The sequence below is a fragment of the Phyllobates terribilis genome, unplaced genomic scaffold (genome assembly GCF_046119375.1).
Source record: "Phyllobates terribilis strain yellow unplaced genomic scaffold, ASM4611937v1 Scaffold_1__5_contigs__length_1240528914, whole genome shotgun sequence".
NCBI lineage: Eukaryota > Metazoa > Chordata > Amphibia > Anura > Dendrobatidae > Phyllobates > Phyllobates terribilis.
In genome coordinates, this window is record NW_027362761.1 from 615,922,143 (window position 1) to 615,943,612 (window position 21,470).

Consider the following 21,470-nt stretch of genomic DNA (forward strand, 5'->3'; position numbering starts at 1 on the left):
TAGGAATTTTGATATTACTAGTGTATATAGTTGCCAGGATTAGTATATTTGCTATTAAGAGACTATGCAAGAAAACACGCAAGATTAAGCATCACAGGACTGCAAAATATAATACCACTTCTATAAACATATATGGTGAGATTTACAAGCAAGATATTTGTCCGTGAGCGGGATTCGTCCCCTCCAGGCTTTTATAGCATGGGGAAGTAGCTGATGAATAAATTGTTTTGTAAATTAATAGAAAGAGAGGAATTGTTATGGTTAATTTTTAATATCTAGATATCATTATTAATTTAGAAAAAAAACAATTTATATTTTTGCTATGTCTGAAGTCTGTTTGAGTGTTTAAAATTTACATTGTGGAATGTCTGACTAAGATACTGGTTTCCTGTGAAGTCCTTGACAAGAAGGCCAAGGGAAATGTGTTTACTACTGATAAGTCTATTTCGGTTTTCTGTTGTATGTAACAATGAAGTTCCTCTTTTTGTCTAGCTAATAAATATAGTGAGTCTTTGTTGCCACACCAGAAGACTCGACCTGCTGACTATGCATGTCGCATGTATTCTGTCTCTCTTCCTTCATCAATGAAGTATCTTAATTTGAATCTCACTGACAAAGTGAAGACCCTTTGCTGTCTATTCCAAAGTTCTCCTTAAGACAAAGAGGGTCTCCATAACACACCCATAGCCCAATATCCTCTGATACTATGTCATATCTCGCACTGACCCCAACCCCATATGAGGCTTTCAACTATAGCTGTTTTCCACAAAGAGACTTTTGATTCTGCCCTGACTTGTGAACAATTTGACCCATTTGACTACCCTTTTGAGTCTAAGTCATGCCGAAGGAATGAGGTTGGTTTCCAAAATATCCGAACTTGATGTGCCAAACCTCCGATATAAGGACTTTTGACTTGTATACGTTGTCTTGGGAGACTCACTGACATCATACCCTGCATATTGCCCAAGGATTTATATCTAGTATGTGGTCACCAGGCCTATAAATGGCTTCCCCCGGGGGCAGAAGGAACCTGCACCTTAGCACACCTTACGCCGGTACCTTCATACCTTCAAACTTCCGCATGGTGACCTAGATACAAATGCTGTCCCCAAACATTCCCTATATACATGAACTGTAGACAATCGTCCCAGACCGAATGATAGACCTCATATAGTGGAAATGGGGATAGGGAATAAGAGTATATGCATTTACCCTTTCATTACATAAATGTTGGTATTACTAGTGTATGTAACTGCTAGAACTGATGTATTTGTTATGTCGACACCATGTAAAGAGATGCGTAAGATCAGACGTCATAGACCATTATTTATCGCATCTGCAAAAATATCACAGTGCTCCTCCAGTAATCATATATGAAGAGATTTACAGACAAGATGTCCATCAGTGAACGGGATCTGTTCCCTCCAGGCTCCCATAGCATGGGGAAGTAGCTGATGGATAAATTGTCTGTAAATAATAAAAAGGGAGGAATTATTATGGTAAATATTTATACTTTACTTTATTATTTAGACAATTCACATATCTTTGATAATTTTGTACTTTAATATTAGCTTTATAAGTGTTATTCATAAAAGCAGGGTGTTGTCTCTGATGTCTTTGTATTAAGTTTCTTTGTTACAGAAGGTCTAGAAAGCTGGGTAGAACCAGTTTTCTAGGAATTTAACAGTTTCCATGATTTACGACCATGTTTTTCCCAAACTTAAATACTCCTTTTTTAGGTAAAGCCTGTAAAGACATTCCCCCTTTTTCTTTATTTCTTTGCTTGTAATAAAGATATGTGACCAGGCATCTGAGACTCAGACGAGTCTGGGACACAGAATTGGTTTTGTGTTCTCTTGTCTCCGATTGATCGACTCCCTGATTTGATCAAAACTGGCAAACGTGTGAAACCTCTTGAGCTTCTCCTAAAACTTTTCATATAGGTTGCCACATAAAAAGTCAGTCATTGCTTTTCAACCCTGCTTCCACAGAATTTTAAAAAAATTAAACTCATGAAATAGGCCTGGACAGAAATGATGGTACCCCTAAAAATAATGTGACAAAAGGGACATATTAAATCAAGTTGTGTCCACTAATTAGCATTACAGGTGTCTACAATCTTGTAATCAGTCAGTGGCCTGTATATAGGGCTACAGATACTCACTGTGCTGTTTGGTGACATGGTGTGTACCACACTCAACATGGACCAGAGGAAGCAAAGGAAAGAGTTGCCTCAGGAGATTAGAAAGAAAATTATAGACAAGCATGTTAAAGGTAAAGGTTATAAGACCATCTCCAAACAGCTTGATGTTTTTGTGACTAAAGTTACACATATTATTCAGAAATTTAAGATCCATGGGACTGTAGAGAACCTCCCTGGACATGGTCGCAGGAGGAAAATTGATGACAAATCAAAGAGATGGATAATATGAATGGTAACAAAAGAGCCCAGGATAACTTCTAAAGAGATTAAAGGTGAACTTCAAGCTCAAGGAACATCAGTTTCAGATCGCACCATCCGTCGTTGTTTGATCCAAAGTGGACTTCATGGGAGACGACCAAGGAGAACACCATTGTTGAAAAAAAATCATAAAAAAGCCAGACTGGAATTTGCCAAACTACATGTTGACAAGCCACAAAGCTTCTGGGAGAATGTCCTATGGACAGATGAGACAAAAATGGAAGTTTTTGGCAAGGCACATCAGCTGTATGTTCACAGATGGAAAAAGGAAGCACATCAAGAAAAGAACACTGTCCCTAATGTGAACATGGAGGAGGCTCTGTTATGTTGTGGGGCTGTTTTGCTGCATCTGGCACAGGGTGTCTTGAATTTGTGCAGGGTACTGTAAAAGACATATTGATATTCATGCTATAGCAACATTTTGTCTGCTTGCTTCAAAATCATGTTATTATCACTCCTTGCCTAACATACATTCTTTCCTTCTTTTCTCATGCTTCACATGCATCTTTCCCACACTAACCTTTCCTCACAAGAACATTCCATGAGACACCCTGCTCCTGTTATCTGACTAGTCTGAGCTGGGAGGGGTAACCTTGTAAATTTCCATCATGCTTCCAACTAAAGATGATATATGACCATTTATGTGTTTCCGTAATAATTTCACTAATATTGGCTTAAGCCTGTAGTACGGCTGTAGGTGATTGGCTATTGATATACTCAAAACAAGCGGGATTAGAGATTCTCTGAATCCTCCCATACAAAGCACGGTCTCCGTCTGGTTTCCTGTTGGATTGCGCAATCAACCTTGTAACATCATAATTTGACACTCACTTGGTCAACCGTGAAGGGCCCTTGCCCTCCCTCAACAGCTTGGTGCCGTGACTCGGATCCCTAACTAGGGACGCCCCACCACCTCTGGACGTCCACAAAGAGAGACGTGGTGTGTGGTTGTTTGCAGTATCTCCGGTCGTCCTGGTTGGATATAGTCAAAGGTGAGACTATAAGGGGTGTAGTCCCATTAGGGGTCTGATATTGATAACTTTTAAAGCAGTATCACCTCGGATTGACAAGTGAATATTGTGTGAATCTTCCTTAACTTCTGACAAAGATTCTTAGCAGACTGAACACTATTAGTTTCAGTCGCGGCAGGTGATCGAAGATTGGGTAGGACACGCACGCAGATATACATATATCGAGTGTCCGGAGGACTGCAGACGTCCTCCTCCTTTCACCTACAGCCGTGCGTGACTCCCCCGATGGGAGGGGGTGAAGTCAGTGGAACAGCAGCTGTGAGGCTGGCTGGACTCGTGCTGTGCACAAATCAAGGATCTTTTGTCAGTTGGAAGGCAGTAGTGATTAATTAATGTTTCCGTGGAGCATTAAGAAATTGTCTCCTCCGTAGGAGGGTGAGGACGTGATGACTATCGTGGTCGGTCGAGAAGGGAAAAGATAATTTAAGAATGCACCAAAAGTGTTTAAGGTGTTAAATTTTCCCGTGCAGGGGAGACTTCAGCCTGCATTGTGGGATGAAGGAATGCGTCAGAAAAGGGGAAGATTAGCTGACTGTGGATTGTTGGAAGATGCTGAAAAGTTTAGGAAAGTTGCACATGAGATTTGTGATGACGGATATGTTGAAATAGAAGGAAGGAAATATGTAGAGAAAACCAAAAGAGTAATGTCATTGTGTGGGTTGTATCCGGGGGGGGGGGGGGGGGTAGATTACAGTACGAGATGTTGAATGCAGCAAGGAAGATAACGGGTTAGAAAGTGAATACATGTGGAAAAAAAGTTCCGCTGAGTTTATCGACAGAAGGGAAAAAGTATGTGCAGAAACTTAAATGGTTAACTAAAATATGCAAGCTACCAGATAAGGGTTGGTTACAGCTGCGAGAATAGCAAACAGCCTTGGTTTGATACAGAACAGCAGAGAATTTGTCAAAAAAAAAAAAAAAAGGGTGAATGGAGGAAGAAAATACAGACAATAAGGGAAAGACGCCATGTTATGTGTATTACAAAGATACTGCTCTCCAGCCACCCCTGATAATGGCGGACGGGGGGAGATGGACCTGTACAAATTCCAGTCAGCAGATTATTGTGTTGCATGTCACGCGCCCCGTCCAGGAGGCCCACCCCTTGCTACTACCCAAGCCACTCGTAGTGCCCCATCCTCATCTGTTATACCTATGTCCGTCCAAAGTTCCAACCCTTCCTGCAGAGGCCATGTTGCTACACCCATTGCATCACCTCCAGCCTCTGACCAGATGTCCCTTTGGTGGCGACCATCTTGGCACACCCGGAATACAGGCAGCAATACACACTACACCCGGAATGTGTATGATGAAGATCATCATGGCAGTATGTTATACATACGGTGGGACCAAAATATGATCCACTGGATGTACCCAGGTCACAACACCTGCTTACAGAAACAATTCAAAACACCATAGCATACGCATCACAGCTTCATGCGGTCCCAACCCTAGCCCTGCCATTTATTTCCACCGGTATCTTTGCCTAATTAGTTTGCAAAGAACATGTCTAGCTGTCTGCTGCCGTGGCAGCTGGACAACTCTGAGGTAGTACTATTGCAATACGTGGATGATCTTCTTTTCTGTGCCCCCACGGAGCAAGTGTCCATCAGGGCCAGTGTTAGACTCCTCAAGCATCTAGCGAAACTGCAACCACCCTGCTACCAGCACCTGAAGGAGAGGGGAAAGAGGCTCCACCACATGACTGTCTGGAACAGATTACTGTGGAGTCAACTCCACTTGTTTAGTGGGGGAAGTACCCTTGGATGACCCAGAACTTACGCGGATGGATCCAGATCACATCACTCTCCCTAAAGCAGGATGATATGAACCTTAATTCACAAGAACATTCCATGAGACACCCCTGCTCCTGTTATCTGACTAGTCTGAGCCGGGAGGGTTAACCTTGTAAATTTCCATCATGCTTCCAACTAACGATGATATATGACCATATATGTGTTTCCGTAATAATTGCACTAACATTGGCTTAAGCCTGTAGTAGGCTGTAGGTGACTGGCTATTGATATACTCAAAACAATATAAAATGCTAAGTAGAAATAAACGGAATTAGACATACAGAGCACTGTCTCCGTCTGGTTTCCTGTTGGATTGCGCAATCAACCTTGTAACATCATAATTTGACACTCACTTGGTCAACCGTAAAGGGCCATTGCCCTCCCTCAACAGTACAATGAAATCTCAAGACTATCAAGGGATTCTAGAGAATTTGTGCTGCCCAGTGTCAGAACGCTTGGTCTCAGTCGCGGGTTATGGGTCTTACAACAGGATAATGACCCAAAACACACAGCTAAAAACACCCAATAATGGCTAAGAACAAAACATTGGACTATTCTGAAGTGGCCTTCTTTGTGCCCTGACCTAAATCCTACTTTGGAAAGAGCTGAAACATGTCGTCTGGAAAAGGCAACCTTCAAACACGAGACAACTGGAGCAGTTTGCTCATGAGGAGTGGCCAAAATACCTGTCGAGAGGCGCAGAAGTCTCATTGACAGTTACAGGAATCGTTTGATTGCAGTGATTGCCTCAAAAGGTTGTTCAACAAAATATTAAGTTAAGAAGAACCATCATTTCTGTCCAGGCCGATTTCATGAGTTTATTTTTTTTTTAATTCTGTGGAAGCAGAAAAGCAATGTCTGACTTTCATTTGTTCATTTTCATAGATTTTTAATTTATTATTACTTTTGTCAGATTCAAGTTATTTCTGTGACCATTGTGGGTTTTTCTTTCATTAAATGAGGGGCACCAACAATTTTGACCACGTGTGTACATATAATAACAATTTTTATTGCGCCAACATATTTCGCAGCACTTTAAAATTTTAGGGGGCTTGAAGAGACAAAAATACATTACAGAATAGGCATAACTCAAATATTAAAAGGAGTGAGGGCCCTGCTCGCACACTTACAGTCTATAAGGAAATAGGGGAGACACAAAAGGTAAAATGTAAAAATATTGTATAATACAGCCTTAATATACTAAATAAGGTAAGTACATAACACTACATGAACTGGTCGCCAGCCAGTATGTGTACAGTACAGGCAGGCTATTCCAAGCATGGATGGTTTGACCATGATTTAGAATTTTTGTGTTGAGGTGATAGGCCAGTCTAAAGAAATGGGTTTTTAGGGCACGCTTAAAACTGTGGTTATTGGGAGTTCATTGAATTGTCCTGGGTAGTGCATTCCAACGAATTGGCGCAGCATGTGAGAATTCTTGGAGACGGGAGTGGGAGGTTTGGATAATGGAGGATTTTAGTTTTAAGTCATTAGCAGACCGGAGGGCACGGGACAGGTGGTAGACTGAGACGAGGGAGGAGATGTAGGGCAGTGCTGAATCGTGGAGAGCTTTGTGGGTAAGAGAGATAAGTTTATATTGAACTCTACTGGATGGACAACCACTGCAATGACTGGCACAGGGAAGAGGCATCGGTGTAGCGGTTGGTGAGGAATATGATCCTGGCTTCTGCATTTAGGACAGATTGGAGAGGGGAAAGTTTAGAGAGAGGGAAACCGATTAGTAAAGGGTTGCAATAGTCCAGACGAGAATGAATGAGAGCTACAGTAAGAGTTTTTACCGAGTCAAAGGTAAGAAAAGTTCTGACTCTAGAGATGTTTTTGAGGTGTAGATGACAAGAGTGAGCGATTTGATGTGAGGAGTGAAGGAAAAATCTGAATCAAGTATGACCCCAAGACAGCGGGCTTGATGCTGGGGAGTAATGGTGGAGCCACAAACGGAGATGGCAATATCGGGCACAGGTAGGTTAGTGGAGGGAGGAAATATGAGTAGTTCAGTTTTTGACAGATTCAATTTTAGACAGCGGGAAGACATAGTGTTAGAGACAGCAGAAAGACAATCACTGGTATTTTGTAATAATGCAGGAGTGATGTCCGGAGCAGAGGTGTATAATTGGGCGTCATCAGCATAGAGATGGTACTGAAAACCGAATCTGCTGATTGTCCAATAAGAGCGGTGTGTAAGGAGAAAAGAAGGGGGCCTAGGACTGATCCTTGAGGAACCCCGACAATAAGGGGAAGGGGAGAGGAAGAGGAGCCAGCAAAAAACACAGTGAAGGAGCAGTCAGAGAGGTAGGAGGAGAACCAAGAGAAAACAGTGTCCTTGAGGCCAATAGTGCAGAGCATAGTGAGCAGGAGCTGGTGATCCACAGTGTTGAATGTTGCAGAGAGATCTAGGAGAATCAGCAGGGAGTAGAGACCATTAGATTTGGCTGTTAGTAGATCATTAGAGACTTTCGTGAGTGCAGTTTCAGTAAAATGTAAAGAGCGGAAACCAGATTGTAAAGGGTCAAGAAGAGAGTTATCTGAAAGATAGCAGATTAGACAGGAATGGACCAGGCGATCCAGGAGTTTAGAGATAAAGGGAAGATTTGGAAACAGGTCTGTAGTTGGCCGTGCAGTTCTGGTCAAGGGATGTTTTTTTTAAGTAATGGATGTATGCTGGCGTGTTTAAAAGAGGAGGGAAAAATACCAGATAAGAGGGAGAGATTGAATATTTTAGTTAGGTGAGTGGTGACAGCTGGAGAAAGGGACTTAAGGAGATGTGAGGGAATAGGGTCACTGGTGCAGGTGGTAGGACGAGAGGAAGCAAGGAGCCGGATCACGTCTTCTTCTGTGACTGGTTTGAAGTCAGAAAGTGAGCAAGATGCAATGTGGGAGGGAGGAGCATGCATAACATTTGGGGATTGGGAGAAAATTTCCTGTCGGATATGATCAATTTTTTCAGTGCTGAGGTGGTGGTCGGGGCCTGTGCTGTTTGATTAAGGAGAAAGTGAAAAGTGTCAAAGAGGCGTTTAGGATTATTGGACAGTGAGATGATGAGGTTGATAAAGTAGGTTTGTTTGGAGAGGTGAAGGACGGAGTTATATGTTTTAAGAATAAATTTATAATGGAGGAAATCTTCTGGCCAGATTAGATTTTCTCCAAAGCCGTTCAGCGTACCTGGAGCAGCGCTAGAGAAAACGTGTTTGCGGCGTGTGCCAGGGTTGTCGCTGCCTGTGCCGAGTTGTTCTCTGTGTAGGAGGTGCGGCTTCATCCAGGGCGCTCTGCAATGTTTCATTATAATGCTTCAGTGCAGAGTCAGGACATGAGAGGGAGGAGATTGGGGCCAATGATAATTGCAACATTTTCATGAATTTCTGGGTGTCAATGGCATGTATATTTCTATAAGTGTGGAAAGTGGGGGTGTCTTGAGCAGGGTGACAGTTCTTGACAGAGAATAAAAGAAGGTTGTGGTCAGAGAGAGGAAGAGGAGAGTTAGTAAAGTCATGTATTGAACAGAGCCGGGCAAAGATCAGGTCAAGAGTATTTTCAACTTCATGTGTAGGAGAATTGGTAAGCTGTGAAAGGCCGAAGGAGGAAGTTAGCGATAAAAGATGAGCTGCAGATGGGGAGAGGGGATCGCCAATTGTGATGTTAAAGTCCCCCATGATGAGAGTGGGGTGTCACAGGATAGAAAGTTTGGAAGCCAAGTGGCAAAGTGATCCATAAACTGATGGGAGGGGTCCGGAGGGCAATACACAACCGCTACTCGCAGTGAGAAGGGCTGGTAGAGTCTGACTTTGTGGGCCTCAAAAGAAGGGAAGATAAGTGAAGGTACTGGGGCTATAACCTAAAACGTACATTTTGTTGAAAGGAGCAGACCAACAAATCCACCTGATCTGTTGTCAGGTCTCGGGGTATGAGAGAAGTGTAGGCCACCATATGAGAGAGCAGCAGTGGTGGTGTCCGACAGCTGGATCTAGGTTTCAGTGAGAGCCAGAATGTTAAGAGAATTTGAGAGGAAAAAGTCAAGGATGTAGGAGAGTTTATTACATGCTGACCTCATGTTCCAAAGGGCACAATTGAAGGATACAGAAGGCATGCAGGGAATATTAATGAGATTAGCAGGGTTTCTGAATATAGCAGGGAAAGAGTTAGTGTTATTATTACAAGAAGGTCCTGGATTAGGAGAAATATCACTTGCGACTAATATTAGGAAAATAGAGTGAGCAGATGGTTGAGTGATTTGTGAGAGCGTTTCTTGTGTTGTATGGTGGGAATGAATGGGTCTGTTAAGTATAACACTGCGAAGAGAGCAGGTAAGCAGTACATAGTAGAAGAGAGGAGAGAAGGGTTAATAATATGGATGAAGTGTGCTGAGTTTGTGAGAGAACGGTGAATGTGGATGATTGTAGCAGCCAGAATGTAAATGCCACAAATACAAATGGTGAACACTGCTTGCAAAACAGATGACCTGGAAGCAAGTTTGTTTGTCTTGCATGTCTTACCTGTCTCCTGCCCTGTCCAACTGCCATGTCTAACTGTGCCGGGACTTAGAAAAACAATGGGACTTAGAAAAAATATGCATAAATGCTGCCCCCTAGCTGTGTCTCATTATATAGGGAAGTATGTGCTTAGATCTAACACAGATTTAGCGCGTTAGCAATCAGCTAGCTGAAGACAACAGGAGACCATAAAACTGCAGAAACAAAAACAGACTAGCAGATCTACATGGATCATAAAACTTGGTCAAGTAAGTGTGATGACCTTAAAGCATCATGGCTTAAAAAATGTAGATGAATGACATATACACTGCTCAAAAACATAAAGGGAACACTGAAATAAAACATCCTAGATCTGAATGAATGAAATCTTCTCATTGAATACTTTGTTCTGTACAAAGTTGAATGTGCTGACAACAAAATCACACAAAAATCATCAATGGAAATCACATTTATTAACCAATGGAGGCCTGGATTTGGAGTCACCCCCAAAATTAAAGTGGAAAAACACATTACAGGCTGATCCAACTTTGATGTAATGGCCTTAAAACAAGTCACAATGAGGCTCAGTATTGTGTGTGGCCTCCACGTGCCTGAATGACCTCCCTACAACGCCTGGGCATGCTCCTGATGAGGCTGAGTATTGTGTGTGGCCTCCACGTGCCTGTATGACCTTCCTACAACGCCTGGGCATGCTCCTGATGAGGCTGAGTATTGTGTGTGGCCTCCACGTGCCTGTATGACCTCCCTACAACGACTGGGCATGCTCCTGATGAGGCTGAGTATTGTGTGTGGCCTCCACGTGCCTGTATGACCTCCCTACAATGCCTGGGCCTGCTCCTGATGAGGTTGCGGATGGTCTCCTGTGGGATCTCCTCCCAGACCTGGATTAAAGCATCCGCCAACTCCTGGACAGTCTGTGGTGCACCGTGACGTTGGTGGATAGAGCGAGACATGATGTCCCAGATGTGCTCAATCGGATTCAGGTCTGGGAACGGGCGGGCCAGTCCATAGCTTCAATGCCTTCATCTTGCAGGAACTGCTGACACACTCCAGCCACATGAGGTCTGGCATTGTCCTGCATTAGGAGGAGCCCAGGGCCAACCGCACCAGCATATAGTCTCGCAAGGGGTCTGAGGATCTCATCTCGGTACCTAATAGCAGTCAGGCTAGCTCTGGCGAGCACATGGAGGGGTGTGCAGCCCTCCAAAGAAATGCCACCCCACACCATTACTGACCCACTGCCAAACCGGTCATGCTAAAGGATGTTGCAGGCAGCAGATCGCTCTCCACGGCATCTCCACACTCTGTCACATGTGCTCAGTGTGAACCTTTCATCTGTGAAGAGCACAGGGCGCCAGTGGCGACTTTGCCAATCCTGGTGTTCTGTGGCAAATGCCAAGCGTCCTGCACGGTGTTGAGCTGTGAGCACAACCCCCATCTGTGGACGTCGGGCCCTCATACCACCCTCATGGAGTCGGTTTCTAACAGTTTGTGCAGACACATGCACATTTGTGGCCTGCTGGAGGTCATTTTCAGGGCTTTGGCAGTGCTCCTCCTTGCATAAAGGCAGAGGTAGCGGTCCTGCTGCTGGGTCGTTGCCCTCCTACAGCCCCCTCCACGTCTCCTGGTAGTGCCTCCAGCCTCTGGACACTACGCTGACAGACACAGCAAACCTTCTTGCCACCGCTCGAATTGATGTGCCATCCTGGATGAGCTGCACTACCTGAGCAACTTCTGTGGGTTGTAGAGTCCGTCTCATGCTACCACGAGTGTGAAGGCACAACCAACATTCAAAAGTGACCAAAACATCAGCCAGAAAGCATTGGTACTGAGATGTGGTCTGTGGTCCCCACCTGCAGAACCACTCCTTTATTGAGGGTGTCTTGATAATTGGCAATAATTTCCATCTATTGTCTATTCCATTTGCACAACAGCATGTGAAATTGATTGTCAATCAGTGTTGCTTCCTAAGTGGACAGTTTGATTTCACAGAAGTTTCATTTACTTGGAGTTATATTCTGTTGTTTAAGTGTTCCCTTTATATTTTTGAGCAGTGTACATACCAATGAATAGCAGCAGAACACATATACCGTACATATACCATACATACACACATTTACATACACATATACCGTACATGCTCACACATATACATTTACCATACATACACACAACGTACATACACACGTACACATATACCATACATACACACATGCTGTACATTCACAGATACATATACCGTACATGCACACACAATGTACATATATATACACACACATACCGGAAATACACACACACTGTACATACACACACACATACATATATCGTACATATATATTGTACATAAACATGTATGCACATACATACACACATATACCATAGAAACATACACAAAGATACACACACATATACAAGCACACACACAAACCTACATAAACACATACACAAATACTACTCTTCTATATCAGGTGTTCAGATGAGCTATGGAGGTGGTTGGCCTCATCGTGCAGAGATCAGCTGGAGAGGGCTGCAGAAACCACTGTGGGGGATGGGGACACAGCAGAGCAGACACATAGGCCACTGCTGCTGCCATGCTGTCCTGTGCAGTGAGCTTCCTCGCCCGACCTCTTATTCATGATATGATGCTGGGAATGGAACAGTGGCGGGAGCAGGAGACGTACTGTAAGTCCTGCTCTTCCTCCACTATTGTCCCCAGTGTGCCGTGCAGCCTGGGCCCCCCGACTACAGGTGAACACTCACCATTGGGACGTGCCATGCAGGAGGACAGAGGCTGCATTCAGTGAGCGCTCACCAGTCTGGTGGGGAAAGTGTTCATTGGCAAGCGTCTCTCTGCCTGCATGATACACCATCTTTTTGAAGTCCCCAGTCCTGCCCTCTAGGTGTCAGAATGGTTACCAGTGGAGGTGAGAACAGCCCCTTGCTGCTCGACCCCGGGCCCCTTTCACTCCTGCCCGTAATCTTTACTGAGTGCCTCCATAACGGCGGTGTGGCCTCTGCTATGAGCAGTATGTGCCTGCAAGGGCCCCTCTCCACCTCCAGGCCCCAGTACAGTTGCGCCGGCTGTATGTCCGCCCGTTTTGGTGCCTGCTTATGGCTGCTCAAGGTCATTTTATTGAGCTCTGCAGCCACTATTCTATGATGTGACCAGTTTAACATGCTCAAGCTGGTGGAAGGTCTTTAACCCTAGAACGCATGACCATAAAAATGGGTATTTTCAAAAAAGAGTTGTTATACCGAAAATGCCTGTATCATAAAAATAAATGAACAACTGGAAATGACAAACAACTATATACCTGAGGAATACCTAGAGTTTCAAAATTCTAACTAAAGTAATCTTGCAGAAAATAGAAAACAATTAACAGGGCGGGCCTGCAAGGCCACAGGTATGCGTTCTAGGGTTTTTAAAAATCCAAATAATTTTATTTTTTTATTTTTTAAATTTTCTTCCCCAAACTTGTTTTGGATTAGATTTGACCGTAAAATCTGATTCGGAACCAAATCGATTCAGCAAAAATTTAAAGTGTAAAGTGTTCCAACACCTTCAACTGCCCTGGAAATACATCTACGACACTCTCAGGCCTCCCACAGTTTATTAATATTTATAAAACACAGTGAATATAATTACAGTTTCTCTAATTTATGAGTTCTCTGATGTAAAACAAGATTCCATTTTTGTATAAAACGTTTCTCACAGAGTGAACATGAATACGGCTTCTCTCCAGTGTGAATTCTCTCATGTCCCACAAGAGTTGAATTATCTGTAAAGCATTTCTGACAGTGTGAACATGAATATGGCTTTTCACCTGTGTGAATTCTCTGGTGTCTAACAAGATCTGTTTTTCTTCTAAAACATTTCCCACATTCTGAACATAAATACGGCTTCTCTCCTGTATGAGTTCTCTGATGTGTAATAAGATCCGCTTTCTCTGTAAAGAATTTCCCACATTCTGAACATGAAAACAGCTTCTCTCCTGTGTGAATTCTCTGATGTCTAATCATATGCCCTTTACTTGTAAAGCATTTCCCACATTCTGAACATGAAAACAGCTTCTCCCCAATGTGAATTCTCTGATGTGTAATAAAAATCCATTTATCTGTGAAGGTCTTCTCACATTCCGAACATGAAAATAGCATTTCTCCAGTATGAATTCTCTGATGTTTAATAAGACTCGCTTTAACTGTAAAGCATTTTCCACATTCTGAACATGAAAATGGCTTCTCTCCTGTGTGAATTCTCTGATGTGAAATAAGACTCGCTTTAACTGTAAAGCATTTCCCACATTCTGAACATGAAAATGGCTTCTCTCCTTTGTGAATTCTCTGATGCGTAATAAAACTCATTTTATTTGTGAATGACTTCTCACATTCTGAACATGAAAATGGCTTTTCTCCTGTATGACTTCTCTGATGTGTAATAAAACTCCTTTTATATGTAAAAGACTTCCCACATACTGAACATGAAAATGGCTTCTCCACTGCGTGGATTATCTGATGTGAAGTAAGTTTCCGTTTCTCTGTAAAGCATTTTCCACATTCTGAACATGAAAATGGCTTCACCCCTGTGTGAATTTTCTGATGTGAAATAAGACTCCCTTTCTGTGTAAAGAATTTCCCACATTCTGAACATGAAAATGGCTTCTCTCCTGTGTGAATTTTCTGATGTAAAATAAGACTCGCAGTAGTAGTAAGACATTTCCCACATTCTGAACATGAAAATGGAGTCTCTCTTGTGTGAATTCTCTGATGTCTAGTAAGACTCCCATTATCTGTGAAGGTCTTCTCACATTCTGAACATGAAAATGGCTTTTCTCCTGTGTGAATTCTCTGATGTGTAATAAGATTATATTTCTTTGTAAAGCATTTCCCACATTCTGAACAGGAGTATGGCTTTTCTCCTTTGTGCTTTCTTTGTGTCTGAGCTGAGCTTTCAGTAAGTTGCTTGTCACACTGAAATCTTGTATCCACTGTGTCACCTGGAATTGTGGTAACAATGTGAGATTGCTCAGAAGAGGGTTCCTCATGATTAGGAGGATTATAAGAAAGTGAAGTGCGGTGAAGTCCAGGAGGTGCAGGAAGGGTGATGAGGTTTTCTCCATTAGAGTGTTTCCTGATATCTTCTTTTGTACAATTTAGTGATAAACCGTTATTTTCACAAGGATTTCCTATAAGAATGAGTGATAGAAAAAAATCACATCTAATCTACCACACAAAAGAGATTTCGACATTTATTTCATGGAGCTCACAATGAAGACCCTAATCTGTGAAAGTACCAGTAATAAGAAAGACAACTACATGCCATAACATTAACACAATGATGGGTAAAGTGAATAACACTTATAGACTGATGACATTGGCACAAGTCAAATAAATCGTTCTTAAACGGGAATCTGTCATCAGGATTTACTCCTTAATGTACCACCAGTGCCATTTCACTCTCGTAGCAAGCTTCCCATCATGCCCTTAGTGTAGAAAAGTGTCCAAGCATCTAACAATGGAGTTTTAAGATTTCATTACTGTCAGGAAATATTAATGTCAGGAAAATGTTCTTCAATATTTGCCAGACATAGATATTCACCCCCCTCCCTTATTCCCCTAACCACTTGTCAGCACCAAGCTGTTCCCTTTTGCTCAGCACAAAAGCCCCAATTAACACACGCCTGAGAAAAAGCTTACACAAACAAATGCCAGCCAAGGAGTGTTATAACTTCGTTAGGAAGCAAGCATCTTGTCCCTGAAAGACGCAGGAGGTAATTAAAATGCAGGCTTGCACTAATTTGCGCGTAACCGTGAGGCTGCTACCCGAGCATCAAAGGAAAATTTGTAGCCACGCTGACTCCGAAACGAAATACAAAATATTGTAAGGTCCATGCGTCTGACAATAACTGGACCTATATCTTTAGAGATAGAATTAACTAGGGAATGATAGAGATATTTTTCTGGCGCTGAAAAACACTACCTAGAGCAATTACCACAAAAACACCAGTATAGCAGACTGCAGCTATGCGATGTGTGGTCTCAAAATGAAGATAAAGTCATAAGGGAAAAAATTGCGTCGTTTGCATGCTTCTGCGATCAACGAGCGATGAGTAATTGCAGAAGTTAGCGTTTTTAATAAAAATGTACAGGCTGGAGACCGACCCACATGATGTCACCACAGGGGGCGTGTGGCTAGATCTCCCCTTAAGTATAAAGAGAACTCATGGACATTACAGACTCACTCATTGCCAGGGGGGAATAAGAATTATAAGCAACGGGTCCTGTTCAATAACAGCACAATCAAACTGGGGAGCCCCTCCTCCACCTATACTGAGTCGTCGCAGAAAACTTTATAGTGTATGTTTCACCTTTTTATCCTGTTTATTTTATGTAACTGCTTATGTATTTTTAATGTCTCCTTTGTAACATACTTGTATAATTTTTTTTTAAACACTGCCTCCCTTTTGGATTAAATATAAAATTTAATAGTCCTGTTTCTTTTGTTCTGTAATCGTTCCCTTCCCAGAAGCCATGCGCAACCAAAACGCAGGCATCCGCTCAGGCCTGTATTATATTTCAAACTCGGCCGGTGGTGGCAGAGAATAATAATAATTGGGATATCGTGAAGCTGACAGTGACGGTACGGAGGGCGTAAACATGGATTCCATGCTTTGAAACCCTGAGGTGTGACGCCATACGCTCACTGGTCGCTTGCCGATATCCACGTAACAAGTAATCTGGATCGTGTGCTCGCGATTCTGGACAAAATACTGACAGCGTGACGACACGGTGAGATATTGCGTGATCTCCCCGGTGTCGTCGCTGTCTGGAATCCCTTACAATGGCCGTATGCAAATGAGATTGACTAGTCACAAAGGCAGCCCTACATCCACAAGTAGTCGACCTCCAGCCCCAGTAATCATGTCTACAGCACATCTAAGGGCATGATAGGAAATCTTAGAAAAAGACTGAAATAGCACAGAAGGCACATTAAGGGGGTAAATCCTAATTACAGTCTCACTTTAAAGAAGACTTGACACTTGCTAAAAAACAAAAAATGGAGTTAAATACCTTGTAAAATCCTTGAGCTCTGCTAATTCTGCTCTTTTCTGTTCTGTGCTTACTCCATTGCAGAGATATTCACATTTGTTCCTACTGGAGCGCACTATGTGAAATCTCCGAGTTCTTCAGTTATCTCTAGAGACAAGTGCTTTTTCCAGTCTTCCCAGATGCCGAGCTGTGATTAGCAATATCTGGGAGGGGTGAAAGCGAATGTCCCCAAAGAAGACTCTGAAGAAAGCCCAGCTGGACTGCAAAGTAGAGATGTCACATAGTGCACTCCAGAAGGAACAAATCTGAATATCTCTACAATAGAGTGACGCAGTGCAAAACGGAAAACAGCGGAAGAATCAGGGGAGCTCAGGGCTTTATACAAGGTATTTAACTGAATTTTTGGAGCAAGTGACAAGTCCTCTTTAAAATTTGTGTTGGAAGCAGTAAAAATGGTCAAACGTATATTAAGGCAACTACCGTATTTTTCAGACTATAAGACACACCGGACCTTAAGACGCACCTAGGTTTTAGAGGAGGAAAATAGGAAAAAAAATTTAACCAAAAAATGTGGTCATGATGCCCAGTTATGGGGGTGGGGGTCTGCTGCTGACACTGGTATTGGATTAATGTCCCCCAATTCTGTTAATATCCTCCATCCTGGTATGTATGGCCCCTCCTTCCTGGTATACATAGCCCCCATCCCATCCTGGTATACGTGGCCCTCATCCCCATCCTGGAATGCATGGCACCCCTTGATCCCCCATCCTGGTATGCATGGCAACCCTTGATCCCCCATCCTGGTATGCATGGCACCCCTTGATCCCCCATCCTGTTATGCATGGCACCCCTTTGATCTACCATCCTGGTATTCATGGCACCCCTTTGATCTACCATCCTGGTATGCATGGCACCCTTGATCACCCATCCTGATATGTATGGCCCCCCTCATCCCCATCCTGGTATGCATGGCAATCCTTGAGCCCCCATCTTGGTATGTATGGCACCCCTTGTGCCCCCATCATGCTGCCTACAAAAAAAAACAATCATACTCACCTCCTCTCTCCTCCAGCGCTGTCCCACTCATCTGCCAAGACTCTCACTGTGTGAGCCGCACATGACATCCCTGCCATGCGCCCTCACACAGTGTGAGATGCTGTGCTGGAATAGTCACTGCTCTCCGCGCCGGGATTCTGTGCTTGGGGAGCAGTGACCATTCAGTCTCTTCAATAGCCGGCACACTGTACCACAGCGCGGCTCCAGCTGCGGCCGGCAGTCAGCGTGCCCGCTATTAAAGACCATGAATATTCACTACAACCCATGGGAGTGAGTTGTAGGGAATATTCATGAGCTTTAATAGTGGGCACACAGACTGCAGAGCAGCAGCAGGAGCCGCGCTGCGGCTACAGTGTGCCGGCTATTAAGCAAAATGAATATTCATTGCTCTCCACACCCATGGGCGTGGGGAGCAGGGAATATTCATTTTCTTTAGTAGCGGGCACAGCGTAGGCTGCAGCAGGCGCCTTATTATCACCCATCCTGGTATGTTTTGCACCCCTTGATCACCCATCCTGGTATGTATGGCACCCTTAAATGGTGCCTTAAAGTCTGTAAGCGCCTTATTATTAGAAACTGCCAGGTTTCCTCCATCGGTTCACCTTTACAGGAGGCAAATGGAGGACACAAGGAAGGGAGTCTATATATCATAAACGTATAGTCACTTCTCAGTCTCACGGTGGAGGGTCGTTTTATCACTCAACTTGTGCAGCTCATGGAGACAATATAATTTAAAAAAAATAACAGCAGAATAAAGATGATGAAGTTATGTAATAAGATGACAAATAAAACTCATCCCACACAAAAACCTCCTCGTACAGCGAGGTCAGTAAAGAGAAAGTCATAAGTTACTTACCGGTAAAGGGATTTTTCGGAGACCATGACAGCACCACGAGAGAGGGGATCCGCCCACCAAGGACAGGAAACCTACAGGCTTAAAAGGGGGCGGCCCTCTCTCTCGCCTCAGTTTGGATACAGAGCATTGAGAGGACCAACAGCTTAGTAGACATAGCAAACAACCATAAAAATAATATTTTTATACAACACCACTAAGTGAGAAAACTTTAATAAATGAGGAGTGCTCCCATAAAGTGAAGGGAGGGAATATAAGGGTGTCATGGTCTCTGAAAACTTACGACTTTATCGGTCGACCATGACAGCACCACGAGAGAATTGCAGAGATGAAGATGTCTAGGGAGGGACCACAGCCTGGAGCACCCTTCTCCCAAAAGTGAGGTCAGATGAAACACCCAAATCCAGTCTAAAGTGCCTATAGAAGGTAGATGGAGAAGACCAGGTAGCAGCCTTACATATGTCTTCCATCGAGACACTCGTCTTCTCCGCCCACAAGGTTGTCACAGCTCGGGTAGAGTGAGCCTTCAACCCCTGTGGCGCTTCCTCACCACTGGAAGCATAAGCTAGAGTAATAGCCTCCCTGATCCACCTAGCTAAGGTGGACTTAGCAACCTTAAGCCCCTTTCTAACCCCTTGGTAGGAGATAAACAAGGAACTATCCTTCCTGAAAGCCTGGGTGACCGAGAGGTACCTAATCACACATCTTCTTACATCTAAAGTATGAAATTCTGCCTCTTTTTGGTTACTCGGATTAGGACAGAACGAGGGTAGGATTATTTCTTGGAGTCTATGGAAATGGGAAGCTACTTTAGGGAGATACGCTGGGTCAGTTCTAAGAATTATTCTATCGTCCAGGATCTGAGTGAAAGGTGAAGCCGAAGACAGAGCCTGGATATCAATGATCCTCCTAGCTCATGTTAGAGCTATTAGAAGCGTTGTTTTAAGGGAGATGAACTTAAAGGTTGCTGAATCTATTGGTTCAAAGGGTGAACTAGTTAGTGCTTTTAGAACTAAATTTAGATCCCAGGGTACTAAATTGCTTTTGATAACAGGCCTAGATCTAAACACGGCTTTGATAAAGCGAGAAATCCAATAATTTCCCGTCAAGTCAGTTATATAGGGCACCCAAGGCAGAGACTTGGACTTTAAGGGTACTTGTTGCCAACCCCAACTCAAGGCCCTTCTGTAAAAACTCTAAAATTTTACCAATTGGCGCCCCCTCACCAACTGTAGAACCAGAAAAAGATAAAAATTTCTTCCAAGTTCTAGCGTAAATTCTAGTAGTGATAGGTTTTCTACTACGCATTAGTGTAGCCAGTAGGTCTCGAGAGAATCCTTTGCGTTCTAACAGAGACCTCTCAAGTTCCACACCGTCAAGTGGAGGCCAGGAGCTTGAGGATGGACTATTGGACCCTGGCCGAGGAGTTCCGGAATCTCGGGCAGGACCCAAGATCGGAGATGGACATGTTCCTCAGGCATGAGAACCAGGGCCTCCTGGGCCAAAAGGGTGTGACCAGAAGGACCCTCGCCTTGTCCTCTCTGATCTTTCCTCTCTGATCTTTCTTCGGACCATGGGAAGAAGATTCAATGGGGGAAAGGCATAGGCCAGGCTGAAATCCCAAGTTAGTTGGAAAGCGTCCACTGCCAGGGGGCTTTTCTCTGGGATTTAGGGAGAAAAAGAGCTCTGTCTTTCGATTTAATCTCGTGGCAAAGAGATCTATCACCGGAAGCCCCCATCTATGGACTATTTGGGAAAAAATATCCTGCTTTAGTTCCCATTCGCCCTGCCTCCGAGAATAGCGGCTTAAGTAGTCTGCCTTTATGTTTTCTTTTACTTTGATGTGGAGGGCCGTTAAGGAAAGGAGATGGCATTCCGAAATCTGAAAAAGATGATCCGTCATTCTCATCAGTGATCCTGAACGTGTACCCCCCTGATGGTTCACGTAAGCTACCGCTATCCTATTATCCGAAAGGATCTTAATGTTTTTATCATGAAGGAAAGGCAAGAAATGATTAATCGCTTTATCCACTGCTAGCAGTGTGACGGGGTGTGCGACACAGCAGGAAGGGACACCAGGCCGATGATCAATCCAATGAGATTTATTGAGGCAGGGAAAATAAAACATCAAATATCAATATGGTTCCTTAGAGTCCGCAATGAGTCCATGCCAAAAGGGAATAGTTTAAGGGGCGCCACCCGGCAATCCGACACCAGGGAAAAGGCCTAAATAATCCTGGGATGAGTTAAAAGGATCCAACAGATGAGGGACACAACACAATCCCACGTGGCAGCTGATCTCAAATGTCCAATAGTCCAAAGGATCTCCAATAGTCCATACATGGCACCAGGATCTGGCCTCAGCACAGGTCCTAACCCTTCACACAGCACAGCATAAACTAACTGACCAAAACCATGTGTCTATTGGTCTGTGTCCTGGGATCAGCCCATCGATGGGGAGGGGTCCCACCTATTTTAGAGGGATTTGCCAGTATCCCTTACTGAATCCAAGGTAGTGACATATCGGGCCCCAGCTAGCCGGTCTAGAGGTTCATCAATACAGAGCATTGGGTAAGGATCACTGATGGTATGGTCATTTGGTCGTCTGTAGTCCACACAAAATAGAGTACTCCCATCTTTCTTGGGTACTAACACCACAGGAGAAGCCCAAAGGCTATGGGAGGCCTGAATTACCCCGAGCTGTAACATCTCCTCCAGTTCATG

General features: G+C 43.7%; 1 protein-coding gene across 1 annotated transcript in view; it reads right to left on the reverse strand.

Annotated features, from left to right (window-relative positions):
• Positions 1-13,390: 13,390 nt before the first annotated feature.
• Positions 13,391-21,470, reverse strand: part of LOC141272893 (uncharacterized) — a 123,320-nt gene continuing 115,240 nt past the window's right edge. Inside the window, exon 9 of the mRNA XM_073684062.1 lies at positions 13,391-14,973. Coding sequence (XP_073540163.1) covers positions 13,433-14,973 — 1,541 coding nt within the window. The 3' untranslated portion in view covers positions 13,391-13,432. The remainder of the gene's footprint in view (positions 14,974-21,470) is intronic.